Source organism: Myotis yumanensis, unplaced genomic scaffold (assembly GCF_028538775.1).
Source record: "Myotis yumanensis isolate MYYU_CA2020_CCGP unplaced genomic scaffold, mMyoYum1.0.hap1 SCAF_6, whole genome shotgun sequence".
NCBI classification, from domain to species: domain Eukaryota; kingdom Metazoa; phylum Chordata; class Mammalia; order Chiroptera; family Vespertilionidae; genus Myotis; species Myotis yumanensis.
Genome location: NW_027223757.1, coordinates 90176384 through 90204074, shown reverse-complemented (window position 1 = coordinate 90204074; position 27691 = coordinate 90176384). Strand labels below are relative to the sequence as shown.

Here is a 27691-nt window from a genome sequence, read left to right as displayed (position 1 = left end):
CCTTCTTCACTCTGAACCCGGAGCAGGCCTGCTGAGCTCTTGGGAAAGACAGGAGTAGATGCCTGATGCTTTAGCCCACCTGTGACCCCAGGTGGGGTGGTGAGGGTGCCGGCTGGAGGCCTCTCTTTCTGCCTCAGGGGACCCTGGAGGCCTGCAGGATGGAGGGGGCGAGTAAGGAGAAGCTGGCATCTGTGTCCGATCTGGTGACTGTATTTGAGAACAGCAGGTATGGGGTGGTGGGGGTGGGAAGGGTCACCATGCCCACCCTGGGCCTCTGGGCAGTACAGGCCCTCCAGGCCCGGGAGCAGGCCCAGGGCCCCCTGGGCGCTCAGTGAGCAGCCCTCTCTCTGGGCCTGTCCGGGACACCCCTCCTGACTGGGCCGTGGGCCACTTGGTCATGGGTTCCTTGGGGCCTAGGAGAACGTTGTTGGGGCAGCCAGGAGCTGGGCAGCGGGGAGAGTGTGTCGATGTGTTGGGGAGAGTCCCGATGTGTGTAATGATGAGAGAGATGAACTTCAACCCCACCCACGGCCCCTCCCACAGAATTAGAGCTAATACTGACCACGCACTTACTCCTCCTGACTGGGAAAACCATATAACCTGTCACTCAAACCAGGACACGTTGACACCGAGCGTGAATGGCACTGACTTGTCCGGGTGGGGTGGGGGCAGTAGGAAAAGCTGGGATTGTATCACACAACTGGGGTGTAGGGTCGGCTCACCTACAGGACGCTAAGTGTTTTTGTTACCTCATTGCTCATCTAACAGCCTAACAGGGGAGGTTCTATTTCTATCTACAGATGAGAAAATAAAGGTGCAGAGAGGGGAGGAGGCTTTAAATTCATGGGCAAACGGCAGTGCAGGGGCTTCCGTCTGAAGGGGAAAGGCCAAGTCACGTGTGTGGAGGTCATCGGTGGCCCTGGCAGGGGTGGTGCACGTGTAGGTGCGTGCATGTGTGTGTGCCTGTGTGTGTGCCTATGTGTGTGTGCGTGACATTAATCCACGCTGCAGGCTTGTCAGGGTCTGTGCTAGGGACTGTCATGCTGGGTCCTTGGGAGATAGACTCTGAGGTGGAGGTTTCCTTCAGGGGATCTCTGGGGACGTGCGTGGGGCAGAGGCCCATCCCGTCCCAGGGAGTGCGGAACTGGGTGCCTCTCAGGCTGTTCCCACTGAGGCAAGGTGGACTTGATCTTGGGTGAGGCAGCTCTCTTCTGGAGCCGGGGCCATTGCCAGCAGCTGCAGGGACGGTGCCTCTGCCCTGCGGGGCTGTAGGTGTCACAACCCAGCACCCCCAGGAGTCAGCAGACGTGGGGGCTAAAGAATGACCCCTGCCCAGAGACTTTTGTCTTTGATGCTAGGCTCCTAGAAAATAGATATCCCGGGAGGGCGCTGAGCACACAGGGCCTCCTCGGCTTCCTGGCAGAGTGGCCCAGACGGGGACCCAGAGGACAGCTCCACTCCCAGAGCCGGTGACCTGGCCCTGCCTCTGCCAGGGCCCTTTGCCAAGCATTTCAGCACCGAGGACAGCTCTGCAGCCACCTGCTGGGCCCACCACCCCCTTGGGTGTGGGGAGAGGGCATCACCCCACCCAGTGCCCCAGGCACGCCCAGTGGAGACCCTTAGCACGTGTGCTCTGCCGGGCAACACCCCTAGCAGGAGGAGGCAGCCCTCAGACCAGAATTCGGTCAGAGGAGGCCCTTAGGGGGGTGAACATCACCCTTACTGTGTGAGGCAGGTGCCCCCATGCCCGCTGCCTGGGCCCGGGCTTTCTGGTGAGGTCTCCAGCGCGTTAGCTGATCTGGAACCGAGGGGTGAAGAGGAAACCAGCTGGCCTGGGCGCTCAGAGAGAAATGCAGAAGCTGGAACCACATGTAGAACAGAAAGCCCGAGGCCCAGCTGCTTCCACGAGCTGCAGCCCTGCGGCCTGGGGAACCGGGCACTGGGCACCGAGCGGTGGAGGAGCCCGTGGGGGGCCGTCGGAGGCCGGTCCCGATCCCCTCTCTGCTACCAACCAGCTGTGTGACTTGGGCCAGGCCTCTCTGGACCTATTTCTCCTCAACTCAGGTGGGGAGGGGCAGTTGGGAGGAAGGCTCAGGAGCCAGCCCGCCTGACCGGAATCCCACCTCTGCCACCCCCTCGCTGAGAGATGATCCCTTCTGCCTCAGCTGGAAAGGGGGTAACGGAACACTTTCTCCGAGAATATTGGAGATTCCGTACCTGGCTGGTGTCCACTTCCCAGCCTGTCTTCCTCCTAGGATGCCTGTCTGTGCTGTCATCGCAAGCCTTCCCACAGCAAAGGCAGTAGGTCCCGCCCACGTCGTTGAATATACAGGGAGGTGGCCTCTGTTACCTAAAGGGTTTAGTGGCCTGCAGACCCCGTAGGCAGGGTGACCAAGCTGCCCTCTGAACCCCATCGCTGGGAGCCCAGGAAAACTGCTCAGACCGGCCTTCTCCACGTCCCCCGCTGGAGGCACAGGGGAGGTGCACAGGGAGGGTGGTTGGCAGCGGGTGGTTGGCAGCGGAGGGTTGGGGCACTCAAACCTCTGTGTGCAGGCGGGGTTCCTGGCTGCATTTCTCGGGGCGGGGGCGGGGGGAGGCTGTTCCCTGGTACAGGTCTTAAACGTTGGGAGGGCAGGATGTGGGGTTCAGATCTTCGCTCCTCGGGGAGCAGCTCTGGTTTGATTCCTCCAGACAGTGGGCGGCACCGGGAGTGGGTTCTGTGGCGAGATCGTGTCCCGTCCCTCCTGCCTGTTAAGTGTGGGCCTTCCCTCGTTCGCCTAATGCAGTGGTTGGCAAACTGCGGCTCACCAGCCACATGCGGCTCTTTGGCCCCTTGAGTGTGGCTCTTCCTAAGCCTTAGGAGGACCCTAATTAAGTTAATAACAATGTACCTACCTATATAGTTTAAGTTTAAAAAATTTGGCTCTCAAAAGAAATTTCAATCGTTGTACTGTTGGTATTTGGCTCTGCTGACTAATGAGTTTGCTGACCACTGGCCCTAATGCGAAGGAGTCCAGGTGTCAGCAGCTGATGCTCAGGGTGTTTCGGAGGAAGTTGTTTCATGTGTGGGATTGGTTGTCTAGGTCTGTGTGTAGATTTGGTCTGAAGGGTCCTCTCACATCCCCATCTGGACACCCCCCAGCACACTGACTTCTAACTTAGGTCTGCGCGCGTGGTTGCAGGATTGCTGTGTCAGCTCCTAGCATCTCCCTGCACAGCGGGGAGAGGCCTCCTGGCTGCATGTTAAACAGGGAAGTACGCAGTTCACGCTGACTCATTCTGAAGACCGGAGTTCCCTCCGAGAGAGTTTGGAGGGAAGTGGATGTTTACTTAGCGACTCCTCCTGAGGGCCACTGCACCCCTGTGATTTGCATCAACCACCCCAACTGCCCACCACGCAGGTGCTGTTCCCCCCACTCTACAGACAGGCACCCTCAGGTGTGCTCTCTCCGCAGGACGCCAGGAGCAGCGCCCGGGGCCCACCATGCCGGGTGCAGGTCTCCCCCACCCGAGGACCCGGGGGAGAAGCCCAGCGTCGGGGAGGCCCTGGAGTCCGGGCCCAGGACGGTCAGCAGGAGGTACCTGAGCTCCCTGAAGAACAAGCTGTCCAGTGGGGCCTGGAGGAAATCTTGCCAGCTCAGCAGCTGCCCCGAGCCAGGGACACAGGTGCCTGAGGGCTGGGGTAGAAATGGGGAGCTGGGGTCCCCTCCACTGACCCCCGCCCCATACAGTCTCTCCCAGCCAGCGCCAGCACTTCCCCACTGGAAGCGAACCCCTCCCAGTTAAAGGCTTTTGATTAAGTGTCTAGCGTGTACCCCGCTGCTGGGATTTCACGTACCTCTCTGTGCAGGCATCTGTCAGGCCAGGACAGCCAAGCTGAGACAGCTTAAGGGAACTGTCCAAGGCCACATAGCTTGGAACAGTCTCCAACCTGTAAACCAGGTACCCTTCCCAGTGGGGCCTCAGTTTGCCCACTGAAGGAGGTAACAACCCCATCTAGAAGCAGAGGTCAGTGCTAATTCCTGTCCTTAGACTGATCCCAGGAAGGTCACCTCCTTTCTCTGGGTTTCAGGGTCCTCGTCTGTGCAGTTCAAAGGCGAGGCTGCAAGATGCTTGGCCCTGGGGCCAGACTGCCCGGGCTCACTCCCCCCTCTTCTGCTTGCTAACTGTGCGACCGAGGGCAAGTCCTTTTAACCTCCCTGCACCTTAGCTTCCTCACTTGCAAATGGAGATGATGATCACAATAGCACGTCTGGTTATTAATCGCCACATAACAAACCACCCCAACACGCCGTTGCCGAATGGTTTATAATTCCTTACAATTCTGTGGGTTGCCTGGAGTACAACTGGGTGGTTTTTCTATTGGTCTCGCTTGGGGTTTGTCCTAGTCACCCTGGGCTGTCATAGCACAATACCACAGCCTGGGTGACTGAAAGGACAGAAACGTATTTTCCCACAATTCTGGAGCTGGAAGTCCAAGGTCAAGGTGCCGCAGGGCTGGTTTCTGGTGAGGCCTCTCTCCCTGGCTTGCAGGTGGCTGTCTTCTTGCCATGTCCTTGCGTGGCCTCTTCTCTGTGCACTGCTTTCCTGTGTTGCTTCCTCTTCCTATCCAACACCAGTGGATGAGGGCCCCGCCTCAATTCACCTTAACTACCTCCTGAAAGGCTCTAAACAGTCATGTTAGAGGTTAGGGCTTCAACATACAAATTTGAGAGGGACATAACTTAGTCCATGACAGGGTCTGTCATGTGGCTGCAGTCAGATGGTAGCTGGGGCTGGACTGCCCCCAAAGCTTAACCCTCCAGCCTGGTGCCTGGCCAGCGATGGCCAGAGGCTGGGCTCAGCTGGGCCGTGGCATAGTGGCCCCTGGCTCTGTCCGTAGAATCTCAGGGCTCCTCCTCCCCACGGGGTCTCTCCGCCAGGGCCACCAGACCTCCAGATGCACTGAGGGCATGAGTACTGAGAGGGCATGAATGCCAGGAGGTGCGTTTCACCGGAGCATCTTTAAAGACAGTGCCCCAGGTACCCATCAGAGGAGACCAAAGCTGTTCCTCTCCTTCTCCCTCCACACCCCCTGCAGGAGCCTGAGAAGAGGATCGTCCAGGAGCTGCTGGAGACCGAGCAGGCCTACGTGGCCCGCCTGCACCTGCTGGACCAGGCCAGTGGCTAGGACACCCCCACCTGAGCCCTAACACCTGGTCTCCTCACCTCATCCCTGCTTTCCCTCCCGACCCACCTCACCAGAGCTGAGAGTTAGGACCCCTCGACCTGATTCTAGGAGGCCCGAGTCCTTTAGCCCCGCTGGCTGGAGCAGGCAGAAACCAGGACAGCCCATCAGCGCCACTCCCCACTCCCCCTTGGTGCCTGGCGCCTCACCTGTGCCGAGTACACACCAGCCAGTCCTTGCAGGCCCCCACAGCATCCTTACCCCAAGGCAAACATCCTCACCTATCATCCCTTCACACTTTCTTAAAGAGCCCAAGGCGAGGGGGTCCAATCACTGCACCCGAGTAGAGGCACCTTTAGGCTGGCAAAGTCTAAGACCCCGACAGCCCAGACTGGCCCATTTCTGACATTCATCAGCCGCCTGCCTTTGGCCAAGTCCGCGAGTCCCTAGGCCAGGGTTTGCCCATCTGTAAAGTGGCTGGAATAGAGTTTTCCCTGCCCGTGTCACCTGGGGTTGTTGGGAGGATGCGGGGGCTTAGGGAGGTGAGAGCACTCAGTAAGCGGGAGCTTGACCTGGGGCAGGGCGTGTCCCCCCGGGCTGCCGGGGGGCTCCCTCTCTGCGCGGGCCCCCTGACCCTGTGGCGGCTGCAGGTGTTCTTCCAGGAGCTGCTGGAGGAGGCCCGTAGCAGCAAGGCCTTCCCCGAGGACGTGGTCCGGCTCATCTTCTCCAACATCTCCTCCATCTACCAGTTCCACGCGCAGTTCTTCCTCCCAGAGCTCCAGCGGCGGCTGGATGACTGGTGAGGTCCACCAGGAGCCCCGAGTCCCCCCGACCACAGCCCCGGGGCCTGGTCCGGGTGCTGCCCCCAGGGCCCTGGCTGTGTGGCCAGGAGGGTCTCCTGCTCTGTGCTCACTGTCTGCACAGTGAGGGGCTTGGATGAATGAGCCCTGGGTGTGTGTGTCCGGGGAAGGGGTGGACCAGGTCCTCACTAGGCTGGGTGACGTAGGAGGCGGGACGAACCTTCCTCCATGCCGGGCCGGGGGCTTTCTACCTGTTCACTCATTTAATCTTCAGATCAGCCCCCTGTGTGATGGGGGCACGTAGTCATGCAAGAAACCCTCTTTGTTTTCAGAAGTGACCACTCAGGTATCTGGTGGTAAAAGTACTTGCTTTATGTATTTTGCCAAAGAAATGCTACAATGTCTGGGATGTCCTTTAAGATTCTTCAGCAAAGAAGGATGTTAGTGATTGTTCAATCCAGTGATGAATATGTAGTTCATTGTTGTATTCTTTTGACTTTATACGTATTTTTAAAGTCAACCCTCCGAGGTCACCTGCCATCATTTTCACTTTTCCAGATGGGAAAACTGAACTATAGAGAGGCTAGTTGACTTGCCCATGAAACTCACCTAGAATAAGAGGCAGCTAGACTAAGAGACGCAGCTGGGAATCACATGCAGATGGGCCAGCTCCCGACTGCTCTGCTTTTTAAAAAAATATATATATATATATATATATATTATTGATTCTTTACAGAGAGGAAGGGAGAGGGATAGAGAGTTAGAAACATCAATGAGAGAGAAGCATCGACCAGCTGCCTCCTGCACACCCCCTCCTGGGGATGTGCCCGCAACCAAGGCACATGCTCTTGACCGGAATCGAACCTGGGACCTTTCAGTCCCCAGGCCGACGCTCTATCCAGTGAGCCAAACTGGCTAGGGCTGCTCTGCTCTTATAGTTCCTGGGTTGCATGGCCTGTAGCCCCTTCCACGGGCGACCCTGGACGAGTTCTTCCCCTGGGTCTCCATGTCCTCCTCCAAGCAGGGCTGCGAGACTGAGTGAGAGGAGGAGTGCAGTGCCCGGCACGCAGCCCTCGTTACTGTCACAGGAACAAGTACCCAGCGGGTACTGAACGCCTGTCCTGGGCCCGGCCGGTGCTGGCCTTTGGGGGAGCCTAGTCCGTGGGAGAGAACATGCCCCCCCCCTCACACACGTGTGGGATGACACGCCCCATGACTGCACCCAGAAGCGCAGTGGGAAGGCTGCTTTGGGGGGTCAGGGGCCGGGCCTCACCCACCTGCCGGGAGGGAGAGGAGGCCCTCAGGCCGCGGGCCATACCTGGACGCCCCTCCCGCAGGTCAGCCACCCCCCGCATCGGGGATGTGATCCAGAAACTGGCCCCCTTCCTGAAGATGTACAGCGAGTATGTCAAGAACTTTGAGCGAGCTGCGGAGCTGCTGGCCACCTGGACTGACAAGTCTCCCCGCTTCCAGGAGGTTCTCACTCGAATTCAGGTGAGCTTGGGTGGGGGCGGGGCAGAGCCTGCACCGCCACCCCCAGGCGCAGTGGCTGCATTTCCCCTGCGATCTGGGGCACCTCCCTGGCTCAGCCTTCCCTCGATTCCCTCGCCCCTCCCGCTCTCACCCCACACTCTTCCTCTCCTTATCCCTCCCCAAGAGCAGCGAGGCCTCAGGCAGCCTGACCCTGCAGCACCACATGCTGGAACCTGTGCAGAGAATCCCACGCTACGAGCTGCTGCTCAAGGAGTACGTCCAGAAGCTGCCAGCCCAGGCCCCGGACCGGGATGATGCCCAGAGTGAGGACACGCCTGGGGCACCCAGGGTTGGGGAGGCCGCGCTGCTCCCATATAGTCACTGAGCACCTGCTAAAATGTTATAATAGCATCAGCCATCAACCATTGGTGCTTGGTAGACATTATCTATACCATTAGCTATTTTTTGTTGTTGTTAACACTCACCTGAGGATATTTTTCCATTGATTTTTAGAGAGAGTGGAAGGGAGTTAGGGAGGGGGAGAGAGAGAGAAACATCAATGTGACAGAGACACATGGATTGGTTGCCTCTCGCACATGCCCCAACCCGGGGTGGGGGATTGAACCTGCAACCCAGGTACATGCCCTTGACCGAGAATCAAACCCGGGGCCCTTCGGTGTGAGTGCCGATGCTCTAACCACTGAGCCACACTGGCCAGGACCCACTAGCCATATTTTGCAGGCAAGGACATTGAGGTCCAGAGAGGTTAAGTGACTTGCTCGATGTCACACAGCCAGAAAGGGGCGGAGCGGGGCTTTGAAGCCAGGCCTTTCCAGTGCCCCCCTGGGTCCGGGGAGCAGTGGGAGAGACAGACGCCGGCCGCCTGAGCCCCGTCTTGCGGTGGCTCCCAGCTCTCCAGCCTGGAGGGAAGTGGCCCCCATCACCAGCTCAGGGCCCTGCCTCAGCCTCCAGCCGGATTTTCAGGGGATAACTCTGGTTCTGCCCCGCCCTCCAGAAGCCCTCGACTTGATCTTCTCAGCCGCGCAACACTCCAACGCAGCCATCAAGGAGATGGTGAGCAGCCCCGCCCGCAGGGGAGGGGGCAGGGGGGCCCCTGGGGCCCTGCCTCCTCCTTCCTGCAGCTCTCAGCCTCCCCAGCCCACCCAGGTGTCTGCATCCGCCCATCCCTGGTTCCTCACCCCCTCACCCCCCCCCCCCACCCGTCCCAGAAGGAGGTGGGCCCTGCGCGTGACTGAGGGTACACCGTCCCCAGGAGCGGCTGCAGGACCTGTGGGAAGTGTACCAGCGCCTGGGCCTGGAGGACGACATCGTGGACCCCTCCAACGCCCTGCTCCGCGAGGGCCCCGTGCTCAAGATCTCCTTCCGCCGCAGAGACCCCACGGAGCGTTACCTTTTCCTGGTAGGGGAGGCGGGGTGTCACACCGCCGGGTCCTGCCCAGGCTCTGGGCACTACCCACGGGAGGAGCAGGGAAGAGCCTGCTGACCCGTCCGCTGCTGTGGCACCAGCGGCCTCCGGGCCTGGGGGCTCCCCGGGGAGCCACAGCGTTGGCATCTGAACCCAGACCCTTTGTCTCCGAAGCCTGTGGTGTGATCTGTGCTCTAGGCGGCACAGAGGGCGTTTAGGTTAGCTACTAGGAGGAACTGCCTGGTTGGCACCGGAGACCGGGAAGCTGGTCCTGCCTGGTGGGCGGGGTGCAGGGAGCTCCTGCCCCCTTAAGCCCTGAGAAAGGCCTCCCAGGTTTCTGGGCTCTGCCGTGGTCCCTGGATGCCCACTGGCAGGGCAGCCCTGCAGTGACATCCTAGTTCTAGTTCAGTGATGGCGAACCTACGACACGCGTGTCAGAGGTGACACGCGAACTCATTTTTTGGTTGATTTTCTTTGTTAAACGGCATTTAAATATATCAAATAAATATCGAAAATATAAGTCTTTGTTTTACTATGGTTGCAAATATCAAAAAACTTCTATATGTGACACGGCGCCAGAGTTAAGTTAGGGTTTTTTAAAATGCTGACACGCCGAGCTCAAAAGGTTCGCCATCACTGCCCTAGTTGGATTCGGGGCCAGACAACCCCTTCCTCCCCACGCGTGACATCCTGGGAGCTGGCCCAGAGTGTGGCCAGAGGGGCAGGCCCTGGCGCTGGGGCCCGTCAGGGAGCCCGCCTGGCCGTCTCCCGCCCCCCACTGCACACGCCTGTGCTGTGTCTCCTGCAGTTCAACAACATGCTGCTCTACTGCGTGCCTCGGGTGATCCAGGTGGGCGCCCACTTCCAGGTGCGGACCCGCATCGACGTGGCCGGCATGAAGGTGAGAGGCGCCCCAGCCACTGTCAGGCTGCACCCCGAGGGTGGGCCCAAGTGGAGGGGTGAGCAGGAGGGGCCCGCCGGTTCTCAGGCCAGGAACCCAGGCCTGGCAGGGCCCAAGCCAGCGAGGATGTGGGAAATTTGGGGTTAGAGCTGCCCACCGGGGCTCCCAGCCCTCCTGCCAGGGCCCTTCCAGGCCCCATGGGCCTTTGGGGTCCACCCCCCCTGCCCCAGCAGGTGTCACTTGGCTTTCCCCACTGTCTGCACCGGCACTTCCAGAACTCTCATGTGTGCATGAGTCCCTGGGGGTCTGGTTAAAATGCGGGTTCTGACTCAGTGGCGGGGGGTGGGGGGGTGGTTTCTAGCCAGCTCCCGGGCGATGCTGACACTGCAGGTCCACAGGCCACACTGAGTAGCAAGGGGTCACACCGTCATGTCCCCATCGAGAGATGGCCTCAGCGTCGGTGACAGCGCCCGCTGACAGCAGTCGCCATGGGCCGGCCCTGCTTCACCCCCCCACGTCCTCACAGCCCTGTGAGGTGGGGCTCTTATTGTTCCCGGCCTTTGTGGGTTTAAAAATCTTTTAAAAATAATAATTTTATTACTTTAAGAATATAGATAATACACATGCCAAAATCGAACAATATGAAGAATACATGCAATGCAAAGTCCCCTCCCCAGGCATCCCCTAAGTCCCTTCGTGGCGGCAGCCTAGGCCTCGTGGGGGGCCTGCCGGTGGTCTTTGCGTACGAATGAGCACTGTAATCACTATTGCTCCCTTTTGTTTCGAGTAAACAGTGGAACTGCCTTCCACACACACTGTTCTGCACTTTGCTTGTTGGACTAATCCTGGTTCTGGAGACCGATGTGTGGGGCACACATGAGGTGCGAGTCTTGCTTTTGCTCAGCTGCGTAGTGTCCCGGGGCGTGGTGAGCCGTGACTCACTCGGCCAGGCCTCTACTGAGCGGCGTGTAGGTTGTTTGCAGTTGTCAGTCTCTGCAAATGAGTTGAATAACTGTGTGCATTTGGCCGTGTGTGAGTGTATCTGTAGTTAATTCTATTTTTAAGAATAAGGCGATACGCCCTAGCTGGTTTGGCTCAATAGATAGAGCGGCGGCCTGTGGACCGAAGGGTCCCTGGTTTGATTCCGGTCAAGGGCGCATGCCCAGGGTTTCAGGAGTGATCGCCAGTAGGGGGCGTGCAGGAGGCAGCCAATCAATGATCCTCTCTCATCATTGGTGTTTCTAGGTCTCTCTCTTTCCCTCTCCCTTCCTCTCTGAAATCAATAAAAGTATATTTTTAAAAAAAGAAAAAAAGAATAAGGCAGTAGCCCTGGCCTATGTGGCCCAATCGGTTGGAGCATTGTCCCATGCACCAAAGAGTGGTAGATTCCATTCCCGGTCAGGGCACATACCCACGTTTCAGATTCCATCCCTGGTTGGGGCCTGAATGGGTGGTGGCTGTTAGATGTTTCTCTCCCACATTGATGTCTGTCTATCTCTCTCGGTCTCCCTCTCCCTTCTTCTCTCTAAAATAATTTCTGAGTCAAAGATAGTTTAAAAAAATAAGGCAGTAAACTCTGATCCATACAGACAATGGAATATTTTTCAGTGATAAGAAGAAGTGAGCTATCAAACCATGAAAAGACGTGGGGAAACATGAATGCCTGACTGTGTGAAAGAAGCAGCCTGAAAAGGCAAATACTACGCAATTCTAACTATAGGACATGGAAAGGCAAACAATGGAGACAGTAGAAGGACCAGTAGTTGCCAGGTGGTGGGGGAGAGAGGGACGAGTAGGCAAAGCACAGAGGATTTTTAGGGCACTGAAAGTATTTTGTATGATATGATAATGGCAGATACATGTCATTACCCGTTTTTCCAAACCCATAGAATGTACAACACCAAGCATGAACCCTGACGTAAACTGCGAACCTTAGGTGTGTCCATGTAGGTTCATTGATGGTAGGTAATGAATGCTCCACTCTGGGGTGGGGGTTGATAATGGGGGAGGCTGTGCATGTGTGGAGGCAGGGCTATATGGGAATTCTCTGTACCTTCCTCTCGATTTTGCTGTGAACTTAAAACTGTTCTAAAAGTTGTCTTTTAAAAAAATAAGGAGACCAAGCCCCAGAAAAGTTAAGTGACTTGCTTGGGGTCAGACCAGGACTGAAGATTCAGGTATAACAGAGTCCAGAGCCCCTGTACCGAATTGCCTTACTACGCTGGTTCCTATTAAGGCTTCAACCCAGAGGGATAAAGCTTATGGCAGAATTGCAGACACAGTGGCAGAAATGGTGGGGAACCTTCTTGATCACTCCTCTCTGATCCCTCCTGAGTCCAGGTGTGTCCTGAGGGCTGGGGATGGAAGAAGCATGTGCAGGTGTGTTTGTCTTTACAAAAATTTTCAATATATTCAATGTTATTTTAGTATTGATATTCATTTCAGGTGTACAGCACAGAATGTGTACACATTATAGTGGTTAGACAATCATATACTCTGCAAAGTGTTCCTTCTAATATTTTCAATATGCACCTGACACTATATATAGTTATTACAATACTAGAGGCCCAGTGCACAAATTCATGCACCAGTGGGGTCCCTTGGCCTGGCCTGTGGGATCAGGCCAAAACTGGGTCTTTGACATCCCTCGAGGGGTCCTGGATTGCAAGAGGGTGCAGGCCAGGCCGAGGGACCCCACTGGTGCACAATTGAGGCCGGGGAGGAACAGGGGAGGTTGGCCAGCGGGAGGACTCCAGGGCATGTCCAGCCCATCTTGCTCAGTCCCGATCCGCCAGACCCCAGTAGCAAGCTAACTTACTGGTCAGAATGTCTGCCCCCTGGTGGTCAGTGCATGTCACAGCGAGTGGTTGAGTGGCCTTAGCATATTATTAGCATATTATGCTTTGACCAGACAACCAGACACTTAGCATATTAGGCTTTTATTATATAGGATTATTATACTTCATATCCCCATGACTATTTTGTAACTATCAATTTATACTTCTTGCCCTAGCTGGTTTGGCTCAGTGGATAGAGCATCGGCCTGTGGACTGAAGGATCCCGGGTTTGATTCCAGTCAAGGGCACATGCCCAGGTTGCAGGCTCAATCCCCAGTAGGGGGTGTGCAGGAGGCAGGTGATCAATGATTCTCTCTCATCATTGATGTTTCTCTCTCTCTCTCTCTCCCTCTCTGAAATCAATAAAAAATATATATTAAAAAAATTTGTACTTCTTTAAAACAATTTTTTTTTATTAATCCTCACCTGAGGATATTTTTTCCATTGATTTTTGGAGAGAGTGGCAGGGGAGGGGGAAAAGATGGAGAGAAAGAGAGAGAGAATGAGTGAGTGAGAGAGAGAAACATCGATGTGAGAGAGACACATTGATCAGTTGCCTCCTGTATGTGCCCCGACTGGGGGCCTGGGATTGAACCTGCAACCCTGATACATGCCCTTGACCAGGAATCCACCTTGAGATCTTTCGGTGTGCAGGCTGATGCTCTCATCACTGAGTCACACTGGCCAGGAACATTTGTACTATTTTTTAAAAAGCAAATTCACTTTTTTAAAAAAAGATTTTTATTGATTTTTAGAGAGAGAGAAAGGGAGAAGGATAGAGAGGTAGAAACGATGAGAGAGAAACATCGATCAGCTGCCTTCTGCATGCCCCCCACTGGGGATCGAGCCTGCAACCTGGGTATGTGCTCTAACCGGTGATCAGACTGGTGACGTCTTGGTTCATGGTTTGATGCTTAACCACTGAGCCACACCGGCTTGGGCCCATTTGTGCTTCTTAATCCCTTCATCTTTTCACCTAGTCCAGTGATGGCGAGCCTTTTGAGCTCGGCGTGTCAGCATTTTGAAAAATCCTAACTTAACTCTGGTGCCGTGTCAGATATAGAAATTTTTTGATATTTGCAACCATAGTAAAACGAAGACATATATATATTTTTTAAATATATTTTATTGATTTTTCACAGAGAGAAAGGGAGAGGGATAGAGAGTTAGAAACATCGATGAGAGAGGAACATCGATCAGCTGCCTCCTGCACACCCCCTACTGGGGATGTGCCCGCAACCAAGGTACATGCCCTTGCCTGGAATTGAACCTGGGACCTTTCAGTCCGTAGGCTGATGCTCTATCCACTGAGCCAAACCGGTTAAGGCAAGACTTATATTTTTGATATTTACTTTATATATTTAAATGCCATTTAACAAAGAAAAATCAACCAAAAAAATGAGTTCGCGTGTCACCTCTGACACGCGTGTCATAGGTTCGCCATCACTGACCAAGGCCCTCAACTTCCTCCCTCTGGCAGCCATCAGTCTGCTCTCTGTATTTATGACTCTATTTCAAATTTGTTCATTTATTTTGTTCTTTAGATTCTACATACAAGTGAAATCATATGGTAGTTGTCTTTTTCCGACTGACTTATTTCACTTAGTGTAATACCCTTTAGGTCTAGCCATGCTGTGGCAGATGGAGGGATTCATTCTTTTTTGTAGCTGAGTAATATCTAATTGTGTACATGTACCACAGCATTTTTATCCACTCACCTCCTGTGGGCAGTTGGGCTGCTTCTAGGCCTTACCTATTGTAAATAGCGCTGCTGTGAAATAGGGGTGCATATATTCTTTCGGATTAGTGTTTTGAGTTTTTTAAATATATATATGCCCAGAAGTGGAATTGCTAAGTCATAATGCAGTTCCATTTTTAATTTTTTGAGGCCCCTCCATACTGTTTTCCATAGTGGCTGCACCAGTCTGCATTCCCACCAACAGTGCCTGAGGGTTCCCTTTTCTCCACATCCTCGCCAGCACTTGTCGTTTGTTGATTTATTGATGACAGCCATCCTGGCAGGTGTGAGGTGCTATCTCACTGTGGTTTTAATTTGCATCTCTCTGATGATTAGTGATGTTGAGCATTTTTCATGTCTATTGGCCAATTGTATGACCTCTTTGGAGAAATGTTCAGGTCTTCTGCCCATTTTTTCATTGGATTGTTTGTTTTCTTTGTGTTGAGTTGTCGTTCTTTATAAATTCTGGATATTAACTTCTTATCAGATCTATCATTGGCAAATATGCTCTCCCATTCAGTAGGTTGTTTTGTTTTGTTGATGGTTTCCTTTGCTGTGCAAAAACTTTTTAGTTTGATGTAGTTTCATTTGTTTATTTTTCTTTTGTTTCCCTTGCCTGAGGAGATATAGCAGAAAAATATTGCTAAGAGAGATTGTGGGGAACCTATATAGGGTTGGGCCTCGGACTGACCTGCTGGCAAAGTCACAAACAAGTCCCAGCTTAGAGGGCTCAGTCCCCTTAGCATAATTAGGCTTGACCTTATAACACTCCCCAGATCTTATCTGGGAAGCTAATGGGCTGAAGGAAGTGCAGGAAGTGTAACTATGGTCAAAACAAGTGAAACTCACAAGAACAGTGTAACTATGATAACCACTACTTTGTTTACCTCTGACTATAAAATGGTTGGTGCGGCCTGAGCACAGGTGGAAGTCCTTCCTCTTGAGTTGGACTTACCCGCCTGGCCCCCCAATATTCCCAAATTATCTCTTGTCTTTTCTCTTTCATTTGTGTGCGGCTCCTCTTCCAGATCTTGAACCCTGAACCATGCGGGACGTGGAGGGAAACATTTACAACAAGAGATGTCAGAGGTTTTACTGCCTGTTTTCTTCTAAGAATTTTATGGTTTCAAGTGTTACATTTGTCTAATTCATTTTGAGTGCATTCTTGTGTATGATGTAAGAAGGTGGTCTAGTTTCATTTTTTGGCATGTATCTGTCCAATTTCCCAACACGATTTATTGAAGAGACTGTCTTTATCCCATTGTATGCCTTTGCCTCCTTTGTCAAATATTACTTAACCATAGAGGCCTGGGTTTATTTCTGGGCTCTGTATTCTGCTTCATGGATCTATATGTCTGCTTTTATGCTTGTACTATGCTGCTTTGGTTACTATGGCTTTGTAGTATAGTTTGATTTCAGTCAGTGTGGTTCCTCCAACTTTGTTCTTCTTTCTCAAGATTGCTGTGGCTATTGGGGGTCTTTTTTTAGTTCCATATAAATTTTTGGATTATTTATTCTAGTTCTGTGAAGTATGCCATTAGTATTTTTATAAGAATTGCATTGAATCTATAGATTTAGGTAGTATGGACATTTTAATGATGTTAATTCTTCCTATCCATGAGCACAATATATTTATTTATATCTTCTTCAATTTCTTTTTTCAGTGTTTTATAATGTTTCAAGTACAGGTCTTTTACCTCCTTGGTTAAATTTAGTCTTAGGTACATTTTAATGCAATTGTAAATGGGATTGTTTTCTTAGTTTCCCTGCTTGCCCTTTCTAATAGCTCATTATTGGTGTATAAAAATGCAACCAATTTCCGAATATTTATTTTGTATCCTGCTCCTTTACTGGATTCCTTTATCAGTTTTAGTAGCCTTTTGGTGGAATCTTTAGGGTTCTCTCTATATATATCAGAATTAAGTCATCTGCAAATAATGACTTTACTTCTTTCTGATTTGGATATCTTTTATTTCCTCTTCTTGTCTGATTGAGTGGCTAGGACTTACAGTACTATGTTGAATAAGAGTGATAAAGCCCTAGATCAGCGGTTCTCAACCTGTGGGTCACGGCCCCTTTGGCGATCGAACGACCCTTTCACAGGGGTCGCTTAAGACCATCCTGCATATCAGATATTTACACTACGATTCAGCAGCATTACAGTTATGAAGTAGCAACGAAAATAATTTTATGGTTGGGTCACAACATCAGGACCTGTATTTAAAGGGCCAGAAGGTTGAGAACCACTGCCCTAGATCAAGCATGTGAAACTCGAGGCATGAGTTTGACATGCTCAATGGTTTGGCTCATTGGCTAGAGCGTTGGCCCTTGGACAGAAGGGTTGCGGGTTCGATTCTGGTTGAGAGCATGTGCTTCTGATGGTCCGGGCATGTGCAAAAGGCAACCAATTGATGTGTCTGTCTCACCAATTGATGTGTCTTGCTCACGATGTCTCTCCTGCCTTTCACTCTCTCTCTCTCAAAAAAAAAAAAAAAAAAGTGGTGCCCGGCCGGCGGTGTGGCTCAGTGATTGAACATCGACCTATGAACCAGGAGATCCCGGTTCAGTTCTCAGTGAGGGCACATGCCAGTTTGTGGGCTCCATCCCCAGTAGGGGGCGTGCAGGAGGCAGCCAATTGATGATTCTCTCTCATCATTGATATTTCTATCCCTCTCTCCCTCTTCTTTCCTCTAGGAAGTTAATAAAATATATTTTTTTTTAAAAAGAAAAGATATTTTTTAAATACATCCCTATCTTATTGTGATATTAAGGGAAACACTTTTAACTTCTCCCCATTGAGTATGATGTTAGATGTGTTTGTCATATATGGCCTTTGTTATGTTAAAGTATGCTCCCTCTGTTCCCACTTTGCTGAGTTTTTATCATAAAGGGTGCTGAATTTTGTCAGATGCTTTTTCTGCATCTATTGCTATCTATTGATCATATCTATTGGTATGACCATATGATTTTAATCCTTCATTTTGTTTATATGATGAATCACATTAATTAATTTGCTGATATTGCACCAACCTTGCATCCCTGGAATAAATCCCATATGGTCGTGGTGTGTTATCTTTTGAATGTATTGCTTGATCCGATTTGCTAATATTTTGTTGAGGATTTTTCCATCTATATCCATCAGGGATGCTGGCCTATAATTTTCTTTCTTTGTGGTGTCTTTATCTGGGTTTGGATTAGGATAATGCTGGCGCATGTGCAGGCTTGTATTTCTGGGTGCCTGGGTGAGTGAGACCGAGAAAGGCAGGTTTGTGAGGAGTTATGCAGACAGACAAATGGAGACGGGCAGCCCTGTCTTAGGATTGGCAGAAGCCCAGGCATAGAAAAGAAGAGGCAGAGACTGACAGAGAAAAGCCAAGAAACACAGAGACTAAAAGAGTCATAGCGATGGGGCTGAGACTCAGACACTTCGGGCTCATAGGCCAGCGTGTGCCAGTCCCGGAGAGCGAGTTCCTCACAGGGCGTTCTGTGCTCCAGCAGCCACACAGCGCCCTCTCCTGGATGGCACAGGCCTGGCAGGCGCAGAGCCGGCCACCCTCCAGCGTCTGCATGGGAACCATTTTCTGAGCCTGAGGTTTGGAGGCAGGTCTGGCCTTCAGCCACCATGATGCTCCCATTGGCCTACGGCCCCTGGCCTCCTCCTCCTGGATGTCAGGGAGGACCGCTCTGAGCAGCTGATTGTCCCCGAGGTCCGACTGGGTCCTAACGCTGTGCCATCCTGCCCAGGGCCAGCCCGAGAAGCAGGAGGATGTGAGACACTCCCCAGGGTCTCCATGCACAGCTTGGGAGGCGTGCACTGTGGGGCACACCTCATCCACAGCCACCCGCACAGAGGGAGTATTCACCACCCTCCTTGGCCAGCAGAGGGCAGTCAAGTATCTTGTTCCAACCAAACCTGACGATTATGCCCGTCTGCCAACAGATGTCAGTAAGGTGTTTTGAGGAAGCCATGTCTTGTGCTAGTCTTGTGCTAATTGACACAAAGGGGCCTGACCCAGCCCAGACTTGGGGGAGGTTGAGACTGGGATCAGGAAGGTGTCCTCTAGAAGCCTCCATCCTGCCTCGGCAAAGGCAGGTGGTCCTGGACCCCCAGGTCAGGAGCTGCCCATTTCTATGAAAAGCATCGGATTTCTTCCTACCTCTGGACTCCAAACCTGGGCTTCTCCCTTCTTTGCCCTCTCCCCTCGCCCTCACCACTTAGTCCTGGAGTCTGGCCAGGTTTCCTGGTATTGTCCCCCAGTAGGAATTCTTCCTGCTCCCCAGGTGCAGGCAGGCCTCCACCATTCAGGGCACCCCTCCCTGGCTGGCCTTTGGGAGTACTGGTTTGTCCCATTTCCCCCCAAAGCAGCCCTTCGTCCCTTACACACAGCTGCAGAGTGACTGCCCAGCACCTCTTCCCACCTGAGCGACTCCATTTATAAACTCTCGGAGCTTCCCGGTGGCCCAGAGTGTCAGTCCAATCACATCAGGCCGTTACCAGGGAGGCGGACTGGCTCTGTGGGCCCCGAAGGGTAGCCTGGGCCTTGCATGGGGAAGGGTGTTCCCAGGGCCATGCTCTCTGGGATGTGGTGAGCCGCCCTGAAAGGTCACACATGGCGGGGGGCTAGCCAGAGGGGTTCAATGACAACAGAGGTCCCCAGGCCGGGGCTCCTGGGCTCCAGGTCTGTCTCGGAGCTTCCCCGTGTGACTCCACACACTGGGAGAGGACCGTGCTTCCAGGACTCGGGGGTTAGCTGGAAACAGGTGTTCTTCCGTTTTATCCTTGGGGCCCAAAACCCAAGTTTGAATCCTCATTCTGTCAGTTAGATGCTGTGTGCCCTCAGGTAGGTCTCTTGCCCTCTCTGAGTCTCCATCTCCTCATCTCCTAAATGAGGATGATGATACCTGCCTCCCAAGATTGCTGTGAAGATTTTAACTTTTTATTATGAACATTTAAAAATATATTTTTTTATTGATTTTAGAGAGGAAGGGAGAGGGAGAGGGAGAAACATCCATCATGAGAGAAAATATACTCATCACCAGGCTTCAGCAATTGCCAACTCAGGGCCAGTCTTGTTTGCTCAGCATTCCACTTCTTAATCCCCTTTTTCCCCTGGACTATTGAAGAGCAAATCCCAGTCACATAAGTATTTCACCTGTAAGTACTTCAGTATGTCTCTGTCAGAGATAAGAACTTTTTTTTTTTTTTGCCTAAAAGATGACAGCAGTACCATTATCACCTCTGACAAATTTATAACAATTATTTAATAATATTAAGATCCTTCGGTTTTCCTTGATTGTCTCATGTCTTCTCACAGCTGATCTGTTTGAATCATTTGTGATATGCTTCTTACGTCCCTTTCAATCCATTACACTTCCCTTTCCCACTTTTTTCCTCGTTTATTTATTGAAAAATCAGATAATTTCTCTGGTGGAGATTCTCATAGCCTAGATGTTGCTGGCTGCACCTCTGTGGTGTCGTTTAACATGACCCACGGGCTCACGTATTTCTTGTAAACTGGTAGATAACCCAGAGACCTAAGCGGAGTCAGCTATGCAGGGAGCCTGCAGCTGGAGAGAGACAGTACTGCTGCCCTCGGGAGGCACAGAATGGCTGAGTGTAGGGCTGCTCAGTGGGTTCAGCATTTCATGGATGGAGTGAGAACGTGTATGGAGAGCCCTGAACTCGTGGCCTCACTGAGTAAGCTGGTTGGTGGCTTTCACAACGGCCTTGGGACCCTGGGAAGAGGATAGTGAAAGGCAAGAAGGAGTTGATCGCCCAGTTCTTGGATCCATTTGAGGTGGTTCTGCGTGATCCATAAGTTGGGTAACCAATTCCTACATTCGCTGTATGGGGTAGAGCAGTGGTTCTCAACCTTCCTAATGCCGCGACCTTTTAATACAGTTCCTCATGTTGTGGTGACCCCCAATTTCATTGTTACAAATTGAACATAATTAAAGCATAGTGATGAATCGCAAAAACAATATGTAACTATATATGTGTTTTCCGGTGGTCTTAGGCGACCCCTGTGAAAGGGTCGTTCAACCCCCAAAGAAGTCGCGACCCACAGGTTGAGAACCGCTGGGGTAGAGGGTCTTATCTAGGCTCTAGGTCTGCTCTTTGCAAAAGCTGTGTCCCCAAGCCCGATTTGTGACCCAGTTTCCATTTCTGGTGAGTCATTTGTCAGGAACTGTCACCCCTCTCTCACTTTGGGCCAACGGAGCTGCTGCTAAACTTCCAGGAGCCATAAGCGGCCTTCGCTTGGCTCCGAGGGACCAGGGAGGGATGAGCCAGCTCCCATCCCTGTCCCTGGCGTCGGCATGGCCCCTGGGGCACAGTCCCCATCCCTCCACCCCAGCGTGCCTGGCGGGCGCGGGGCAAGTCTGAACGCCCTCCCTGTATCCGAGCAGGTGCGGGAGCTGACGGACGCCGAGTTCCCGCACTCCTTCCTGGTGTCCGGGAAGCAGCGCACCCTGCAGCTGCAGGCCAGGTGGGCGGCGGCTGCGGGCGGGGTGGGGGGGGCGGGGAAGAGGGAGGGCCCATCTCACACCGTGTTCACTTTCCGAGCAGGTCCCAGGAGGAAATGATTTCTTGGATGCAGGTATCAGACCAACCCAGGGCCCCTGGGATTCTGACCCACCACCCAGGCAGAGGGGGAGGGAGGGGGGAGGCGCATGCCTGGGAGGGGTGGGGCGGGCGGGTTTTGTGCCCGCTGCTCCCTGCTCTTCCTCTGGAGCTGCCCGGTGGCAGTTTGGAGTCACACCTGAGTTAGAATTTTGCTGCCTCTCACTGTCTAGCTGGGTGGCCTGGAACAAGTCAGTCCACACCCCTGAACCTCAGTGTTCACATCTGTAATCTGGGGGTGATGGTTTCTCTCCTGGAGTCAGCCCGTGTGCGCTGAGTATCCAGCGCCCAGCAGCTCTCAGCAGTGTCTGCCGAGTGTGTGGATGGATGGACCGATGAATAAGCCCCCCTGTCCCCCCTTTAACGACTCCCTTGCCCCCTCCCCAGGCCTGCCAAGCAGCTATTGACCAAATCGAGAAGCGGAATGAAACCTTCAAGGCTGCGGTGCAGGGCCCCGAGGGAGCCGCCCAGGGCCAGGAGGTAAGGAAGACTGGCAGCTCCGAGGGCGGGGGTGTCACCCAGGAGTGATTTGAAGGGACCGGGGAAGCCCACCCACCCCAGCAGCACCCTGTCAGAGACTCAGTGCCAGAGGTTCCCACCGGCAAACAATCCCCTTGGCGGCCTCCAGGCCCCTAGCCCCAGGGAGGCCTCAGCCTCCTCCAGGCACCTAGCCCCAGGGAGGCCTCAGCCTCCTCCAGGCACCTAGCCCCAGGGAGGCCTCAGCCTCCTCCAGGCACCTAGCCCCAGGGAGGCCTCAGCCTCCTCCAGGCACCTAGCCCCAGGGAGGCCTCAGCCTTGCAGCCCTGGCTGGGCGGGGCTAGGGGTGCAGGTTTGGGTTGAAAGCACCTGAGAAATGTAAGCCTGGGGGAAGATGGAGGCAGGAGGGGTGGGTCAGGGAGAGGGTGACTCCTTTCAGACCTGAGCTCTGAACACTGGCTTGCTGGGGGGCTGTGTGGAGTCACTAGACCGCTCTGGGCCTCAGTTTGCTCACGTGTGAAATGGGAACGATAGTAACTGAGCTGCCCTGCGGCCTCGCCCGTTCAGTCCGCTCCCCGGGGGTGAGGCACTGGGAAGCCCACACGAATCTCGCCGAGCAGGTGGGCAGGGCCCGGGCTCCGGAGTGGGCAAAAGAGGGTGATGAAGTGTCCGCCATGCTGCCCCCAGCTGCAGTCGGAGGAGCTGGGCCTGCGGGCGCCACAGTGGGTCCGGGACAACATGGTGACCATGTGCATGCGCTGCCAGGAGCCCTTCAACGCCCTGACGCGCCGCCGCCACCACTGCCGGGCTTGTGGCTACGTAAGTGCCCTGCTGGCACCCCTGCCGGCACCCCCTCCCTGCCAACTAGCCCGCTCCAACCAGTGCAGCCCAGAGGGGCTGGCATGAGCTGTGCCAGGCTTGGGAGGGGCCTGTCTGGACCTCACAGTGCCCACCGGTGAAGCAGGACCCGCATCCTCCCCCTAAACTACGTGCTCAGGACACTCCCCAAAGTGGCCCTATTAACTCACCTGCTCCCTTACCATTTCCCGAGGCCCCCAGACCGGGCACCGGGACATGGTCTCCAGTGTCAGGGGGAGGGGCATGCAAGTCCCAGCCTTTCTCCGGCCTTGCACCCACCTCGTCAGCCCCACGCCTGTAACGCTGCCCTCGTCCTCTCCTCATGACTACTCCTTGTCCTCTCTTCACTAGCTGTCCTCTCCTCTCCGCTCCTTCCAAGCCCTCAGCACTGCAGCATCTGAGTTCCGTAGCTAACTCTCCCGCCCAGCTCTGGCCTCAGCTTCCTCACCTGTGCAGTGGGGATGGTAATGCCTGCCTGCAGGAGGGTAGTGAGGCCTGGGCTAAGGAAGGTGCCCCTTCCCTCTCCTCCTTCTTTCCTCCCTCCCCCAGGGCTCAGGCCCCTCAGAGGAGGAGTCACAGGCGAAGGAGGAAGGGGCCTGGCCCTCCAGGCAGAGCTCACCGGCTGTGTAACACCTGCCGCACTGAGCTGCTCTCTGCTGACATCACAGCCACCACCCCCCCCTTCTCTCTGCAAACAGAGAAGCGCACCTTAGTCTTAATGAACTCTGGGGATGGGGACCGGAGGCCAGCTGGGCAGGCTGGCTCAGGGAGGTGTCCCCGAATGGAGTTAAAGTGCAATCAGAACACAGGGCGAATGTCTAGGACTGGGACACACCTATGTGGAGATTGAAGAGAGTTAATCCCGGATCTGGGGATTAGCCACTGTTCTCGGTGATTCACGTCTGTAAATAAGACTTGAGTCCATTCACACTTGGGATGTAGTAAGTAGTTCCTAAAAAAATATTTAAAGTAGTTAAGAAGTATAAACAGGCACGAAGGACAATATACCAACCCGGGAGGCAGGTACATGGGAGCAATAAAATATTCTGACAACGAAATGAAATGTATGATCCTGGATCCTGGATCAGAAACAGAAGCAGTCCCAGAGGTGGTTGCTGGGACACGGAGGGGCGGGGCTTGCTGGGAGCCGCACCTACATAATGACATTGTGTCCATGCGAAACCTCCTGGCAGTGAGTGTAGGCAGGAGCGTGCTCTAGCTCCTGGGAGATCCCAGCTGCATAATTAAGGGTGAGGCGTCACGATGACAATAATTTACATTCAAATGGTTCTGAAAAAAAAAATACACATATACAGAGAGAGGTAACGCAGATGTGGCAAAAATGTTAACAGTTGGGGAATGGGTGGTGGTGGGGAGTATCATTGAATTATTCTTTCACCTTGGCTGCAGGTTTGAAATTTTTCAAAATGAAAAGTTGGAGGAGGAGAAAAGAAATACACACTAATAACATTTAACAATTAAATCCCAATAAAAATAAAATAAAATACTCCCAAGGTAGTCGAAGCCCCCAATGTGCGGATGTGAGGTGCCCTTGGCCCGGCGAGGGTTCCTCCCGCCTGGGATACCTTTGTACTGCGTGAGTCATCCTCTCGGTGGTTGGGTGCCCAGTTTCTGTCTCCCGCCTGCCAGACGGGAATCCTAGCGAGGGCGGGGCCCTCGGGCCCCCGCTGAGCTGGGCGCACCCCGGGTAGCCCTCTCCTCTCCCCTCTCTCTCTTGCCCTCGTTTCCAAGCCCACATCCTGGACACACAGTGGCACCCCAGTCTTCCTGGAAGTCATGTCCTATAGCGCCCCGAGTTTTTTTCGAGCCTCATCATGCCTCTTTCACCCGGTCGCCCCAGGCCTGATCTACGTGGCCTTCTTGGGGCCTCTGCGTGGTGGAGTAACCAGGGCAGGTCTTCCTGGCAAAACAACCAGCCGTCATTTCTGTACTGGAACAGGCTTGGTTTCTGGGATTGAGCGGAATGCAAAATTTGCATGAATCTTACATCTAAACTGGGGAAGGACACGTCCTGTTGGTGGAGGGCCAGTTGCAGCCAGTGAGCTGTGCGGCCCTGGCAAGTGGCCGCCCCTCTGGCTGCCCCGAGTTCCCTGTGAGGCGAGGACAGAGGCCCCGCCTGGCTGCTGGGAGAGGGAGTGGGATGCAGAGGGGACTGAGAGCACCGGGAGAAGGGAATCAGGTGCAGGAGTGCAGGGAAGCGCGGGGATTGACAGCTGCCTGCACTCAGGGCACCTGGAGGGGAGAGAAGCCTGGCACCAGCACCAGCACCGGCAGAGGCACCCGGCGTCAGCCCCCGGCTGGGGAGGCCCAGTCTGGACCCTCCTCCTGCTGTGGGCTGCGGGCAGCAGGCTCTCTGCCCACGCAGGGATGCCCCTCTGTCTGCCTTCCTCTCTGAGCCTTGCCTTTCTTCCTCCTGCCCCTCCCCAGCTACTCTCACCCCCCTCCCCCACTCCCAGCCAAGGTACCACATGGTCCTCCCGCCTCACCCAAGGCCACGGCCCCCCCGCCCTCCTCCCTCAGGTGGTGTGCGCCAGGTGCTCCGACTACCGGGCTGAGCTCAAATATGACGCCAACAGGCCCAACCGCGTCTGCCTCCGCTGCTACACTTTCCTCACCGGCCACGTGCTCCCTGAGGACAAGGAGGACAAGAGGCGGGGCATCCTGGAGGTGAGGGCGCCATCCTCCATTCAGCCAAGGGCTGCGGGGGCTGCCACTCGCGGGCACTGTCCTGGGTGCGGAGGAAAGGCCCGCCTGGCCACATTCTCCCTCCTCCCTCTGCCCACGGTACCCCCTCCCGCCCCTCCCCCAGCAGCCTGCTGTCCCCAGAGGAAAGCAGCTTTGGGTCCAGGCTGTCGCCCAGGCTCTGCCACCTTCCCTGTGTCCCCACCCAGTGACCGCACAGCCTCTCCGGACAGTCCCTGTTCACGTCCCCAGCAGATGAAGAGGGGGGGGGGGGTACGATTCCATTTTACAGATGGGGAAACTGAGGCTCCAGGTCAGGGTCTCACTGCTGGGAAGAGGCAGATGGGAGACTCCATTCTAACCAGAAGGGACTCAGGGACCTGTCTCATGGGAACCAAGGCCCCGAGCAGCGACTTGCCCGCGGTAACCCAGTGAGTTAGGAGCCAGCGCCATGGCCTCCCCACAGCCGTCCTCGCGGCTGCCCTCGGGCCTGGCTGAGCGGCTCACCCGCCAGGCCCTCCCAGCTGCTCCCTCGCTGCTGGGCAGCACCTGTGGGCGCCAGCTGTATTCAGCTTCGTGCTACAAACACAGTGTGACCCGGCCTGGCACAGTGTGCCCTCTGCCCCCCTCACTAGAGGCCAGTGGGCATCCCACTGCCCCTGGGAGGGGAGAAGACCAGCCTATTCCAGCCAAACACAGCTCCCGGGCTTCCAGCTGGTCCCTTTCCATGGGCATCTGCCTGCCTTCCAATCCTCCCCACTGTGCTAGGTCCAGCTCCCGTCACGCCCTCGCTGACCATTAGGCAACACAGCCCGCCCCTGGAGAGAGGGGAGCGCCAGCCCCTTCTCAGGCCCTAATTGTGTTCCCTGGGGGAACTTTCAGGTGAAAAGCCCCCCAGCACCTGCCCCAGTTCAGGCTGACCAGGGTTTGACCAGCTCTGCCACTGGCCAGCTGGTGACCACAGGCCCATGATGGCACCTCTCTGAGCCTCAGGGACCAAGAACTGCCCTGCAGGGTGGCTGCAGGACCAGAAACAGTGACTGTCCAGCTCCCAGAGTGACGCGGTCACACAGCGGGCTGTGTCCTCTGGTTGTAGAAAGGGTCCACGGCGGGGGCCGAGCGGAGCCTCATGAGCAGCTTCCTGCAGCTCGTCGGGGACAAGTGGGGCAAGAGCAGCACCCGGGGCTGGTGTGTGATCCCCCGGGACGACCCCCTCGTGCTCTACATCTATGCGGCCCCCCAGGTAATGCCCCCGCCTGCCCCCAGGCCTGGGCCTTCTCACAGCATGTGGGGTGGGCGAGGGGATGTTGTTGGCCCCATACCTCAGATTTGGAGACTGAGGCCCAATGCGGACATAGTTCTCTGGAGCCACAGGATTAGTGGCTTTCAAGGCTGGGCCCAGACTCCAGGGCACAACCGCTTTGTCCTTAAGGGGCAGCCAATTCTCCTGTCTCCTGATGCCCTCCCACCAGCCCTCCTCCCTCCCGGGTCTGTGGGAAGTGGGGGCAGGTGTGTGACTGTCTGAGGCAGCGGGGCTGAATGGGAGGACAGCGGCCCATGGCTCTCTCCTCCCTCCCAGGACATCCGGGCTCACACCTCCATCCCCCTGCTGGGCTACCAGGTGACCACGGGGCCCCAGGGGGACCCCCGAGTCTTCCAGCTGCAGCAATCCGGCCAGCTGTACACCTTCAAGGCCGACACCGAGGAGCTGCGGGGCCGCTGGGTGAAAGCCATGGAGCGGGCAGCCAGCGGCTGGAGCCCTGGTGACCCCGAGGATGGAGACCTGTCTGACTGAGCCCAGCGGCCGCTCTCCCGCTCAGGGCCTGGCTCCTGCCACGGCTGCCCCGTGGCCTCTGACCACCACCCCACGCTGAGCCCAGTCGCTCTCTAGTTACCGGTGCCCAGGCCGTGTGTCCTGATTTGGTGACCGAGCCTCCCGGTTTGCCCAGTGCTGGGGAGGATCCCGGGACATGGGCCTTTCAGTGGTAAAGCCGGAATGTCCGAGGTCACTGGGGCGGCTGGTCACCAGTGTGGTTCTCACCTTGGGCTGCACGTTAGTATCACCTGGGGTCTTTCAAACAGACCCCTAGAAATATAACAATAAACTAAAAATTGGAAATGCCACCGCCTGTAGCCGTCACCAAAGACTTCTGACTTCCTTGGTCTGGGATGGGAGGCACGGGTGTGTTTCAGGAGCGCCCACGGGAGTCTCACGTGCAGCCTGGCCTCCCCGATGGGGCAGAGAGAGAACAAGGCCCCTGGCTGAGCATCTGAGTGCCAGGTGTGATGGGCAGCAGCAGCAGAACCATCACCACCATCATCAGCACCTGCTGGGCCAGGCGCTGTGCTGGGAGCCTGACATGGATGATCTCCTTTCACCCTCAGGAGTAATGCCCCCATTTTCCAGGTGGGACACTGAGCCTTAGAGTGGTTTCATCCCTGGCTCAGGCTCACACAGCTGGTGGATGCCAGGGCCAGGCTGTAGCCTGGTGCACGCAGATCAAAGCTCTCTCAGGCAGCAGAGCAATAGAGCAAAGCCAAGGGGGGAAGACAGGAGGGGAGAGGTGGGTGGAGGAGGGGAGGCAGGCACCTCTCTTAGGCCCCCTGGCTTGGGGGGGGCGGGGGGGCTGCTTTTTCATAAGAAACCACTAGGGGGTGGCAGTGGTCAGCAGGCCACCTGCAGCGGCCC

The 27691-nt window shown here is 54.9% G+C and overlaps 1 protein-coding gene across 3 annotated transcripts; it reads left to right on the top strand.

Annotated features, from left to right (window-relative positions):
- Positions 1-27126, top strand: FGD2 (FYVE, RhoGEF and PH domain containing 2). 3 transcript variants are annotated; one of them, XM_070418665.1, is made up of 16 exons: positions 1-226; positions 3456-3666; positions 5081-5158; positions 5818-5966; positions 7305-7461; positions 7625-7763; positions 8456-8514; positions 8714-8860; positions 9675-9767; positions 20751-20830; positions 20911-20941; positions 21352-21444; positions 22129-22260; positions 24841-24987; positions 26099-26245; positions 26582-27126. In XM_070418665.1, exons 1-16 carry the CDS (start codon positions 159-161, stop codon positions 26795-26797), a joined length of 1947 nt encoding a protein of 648 aa, XP_070274766.1. In that variant the 5' UTR covers positions 1-158; the 3' UTR covers positions 26798-27126. The 3 variants fall into 3 exon arrangements, with proteins under 3 accessions (XP_070274766.1, XP_070274767.1, XP_070274768.1); XM_070418666.1 differs by lacking the exon at positions 22129-22260; XM_070418667.1 differs by lacking the exon at positions 26099-26245.
- Positions 27127-27691: the final 565 nt, after the last annotated feature.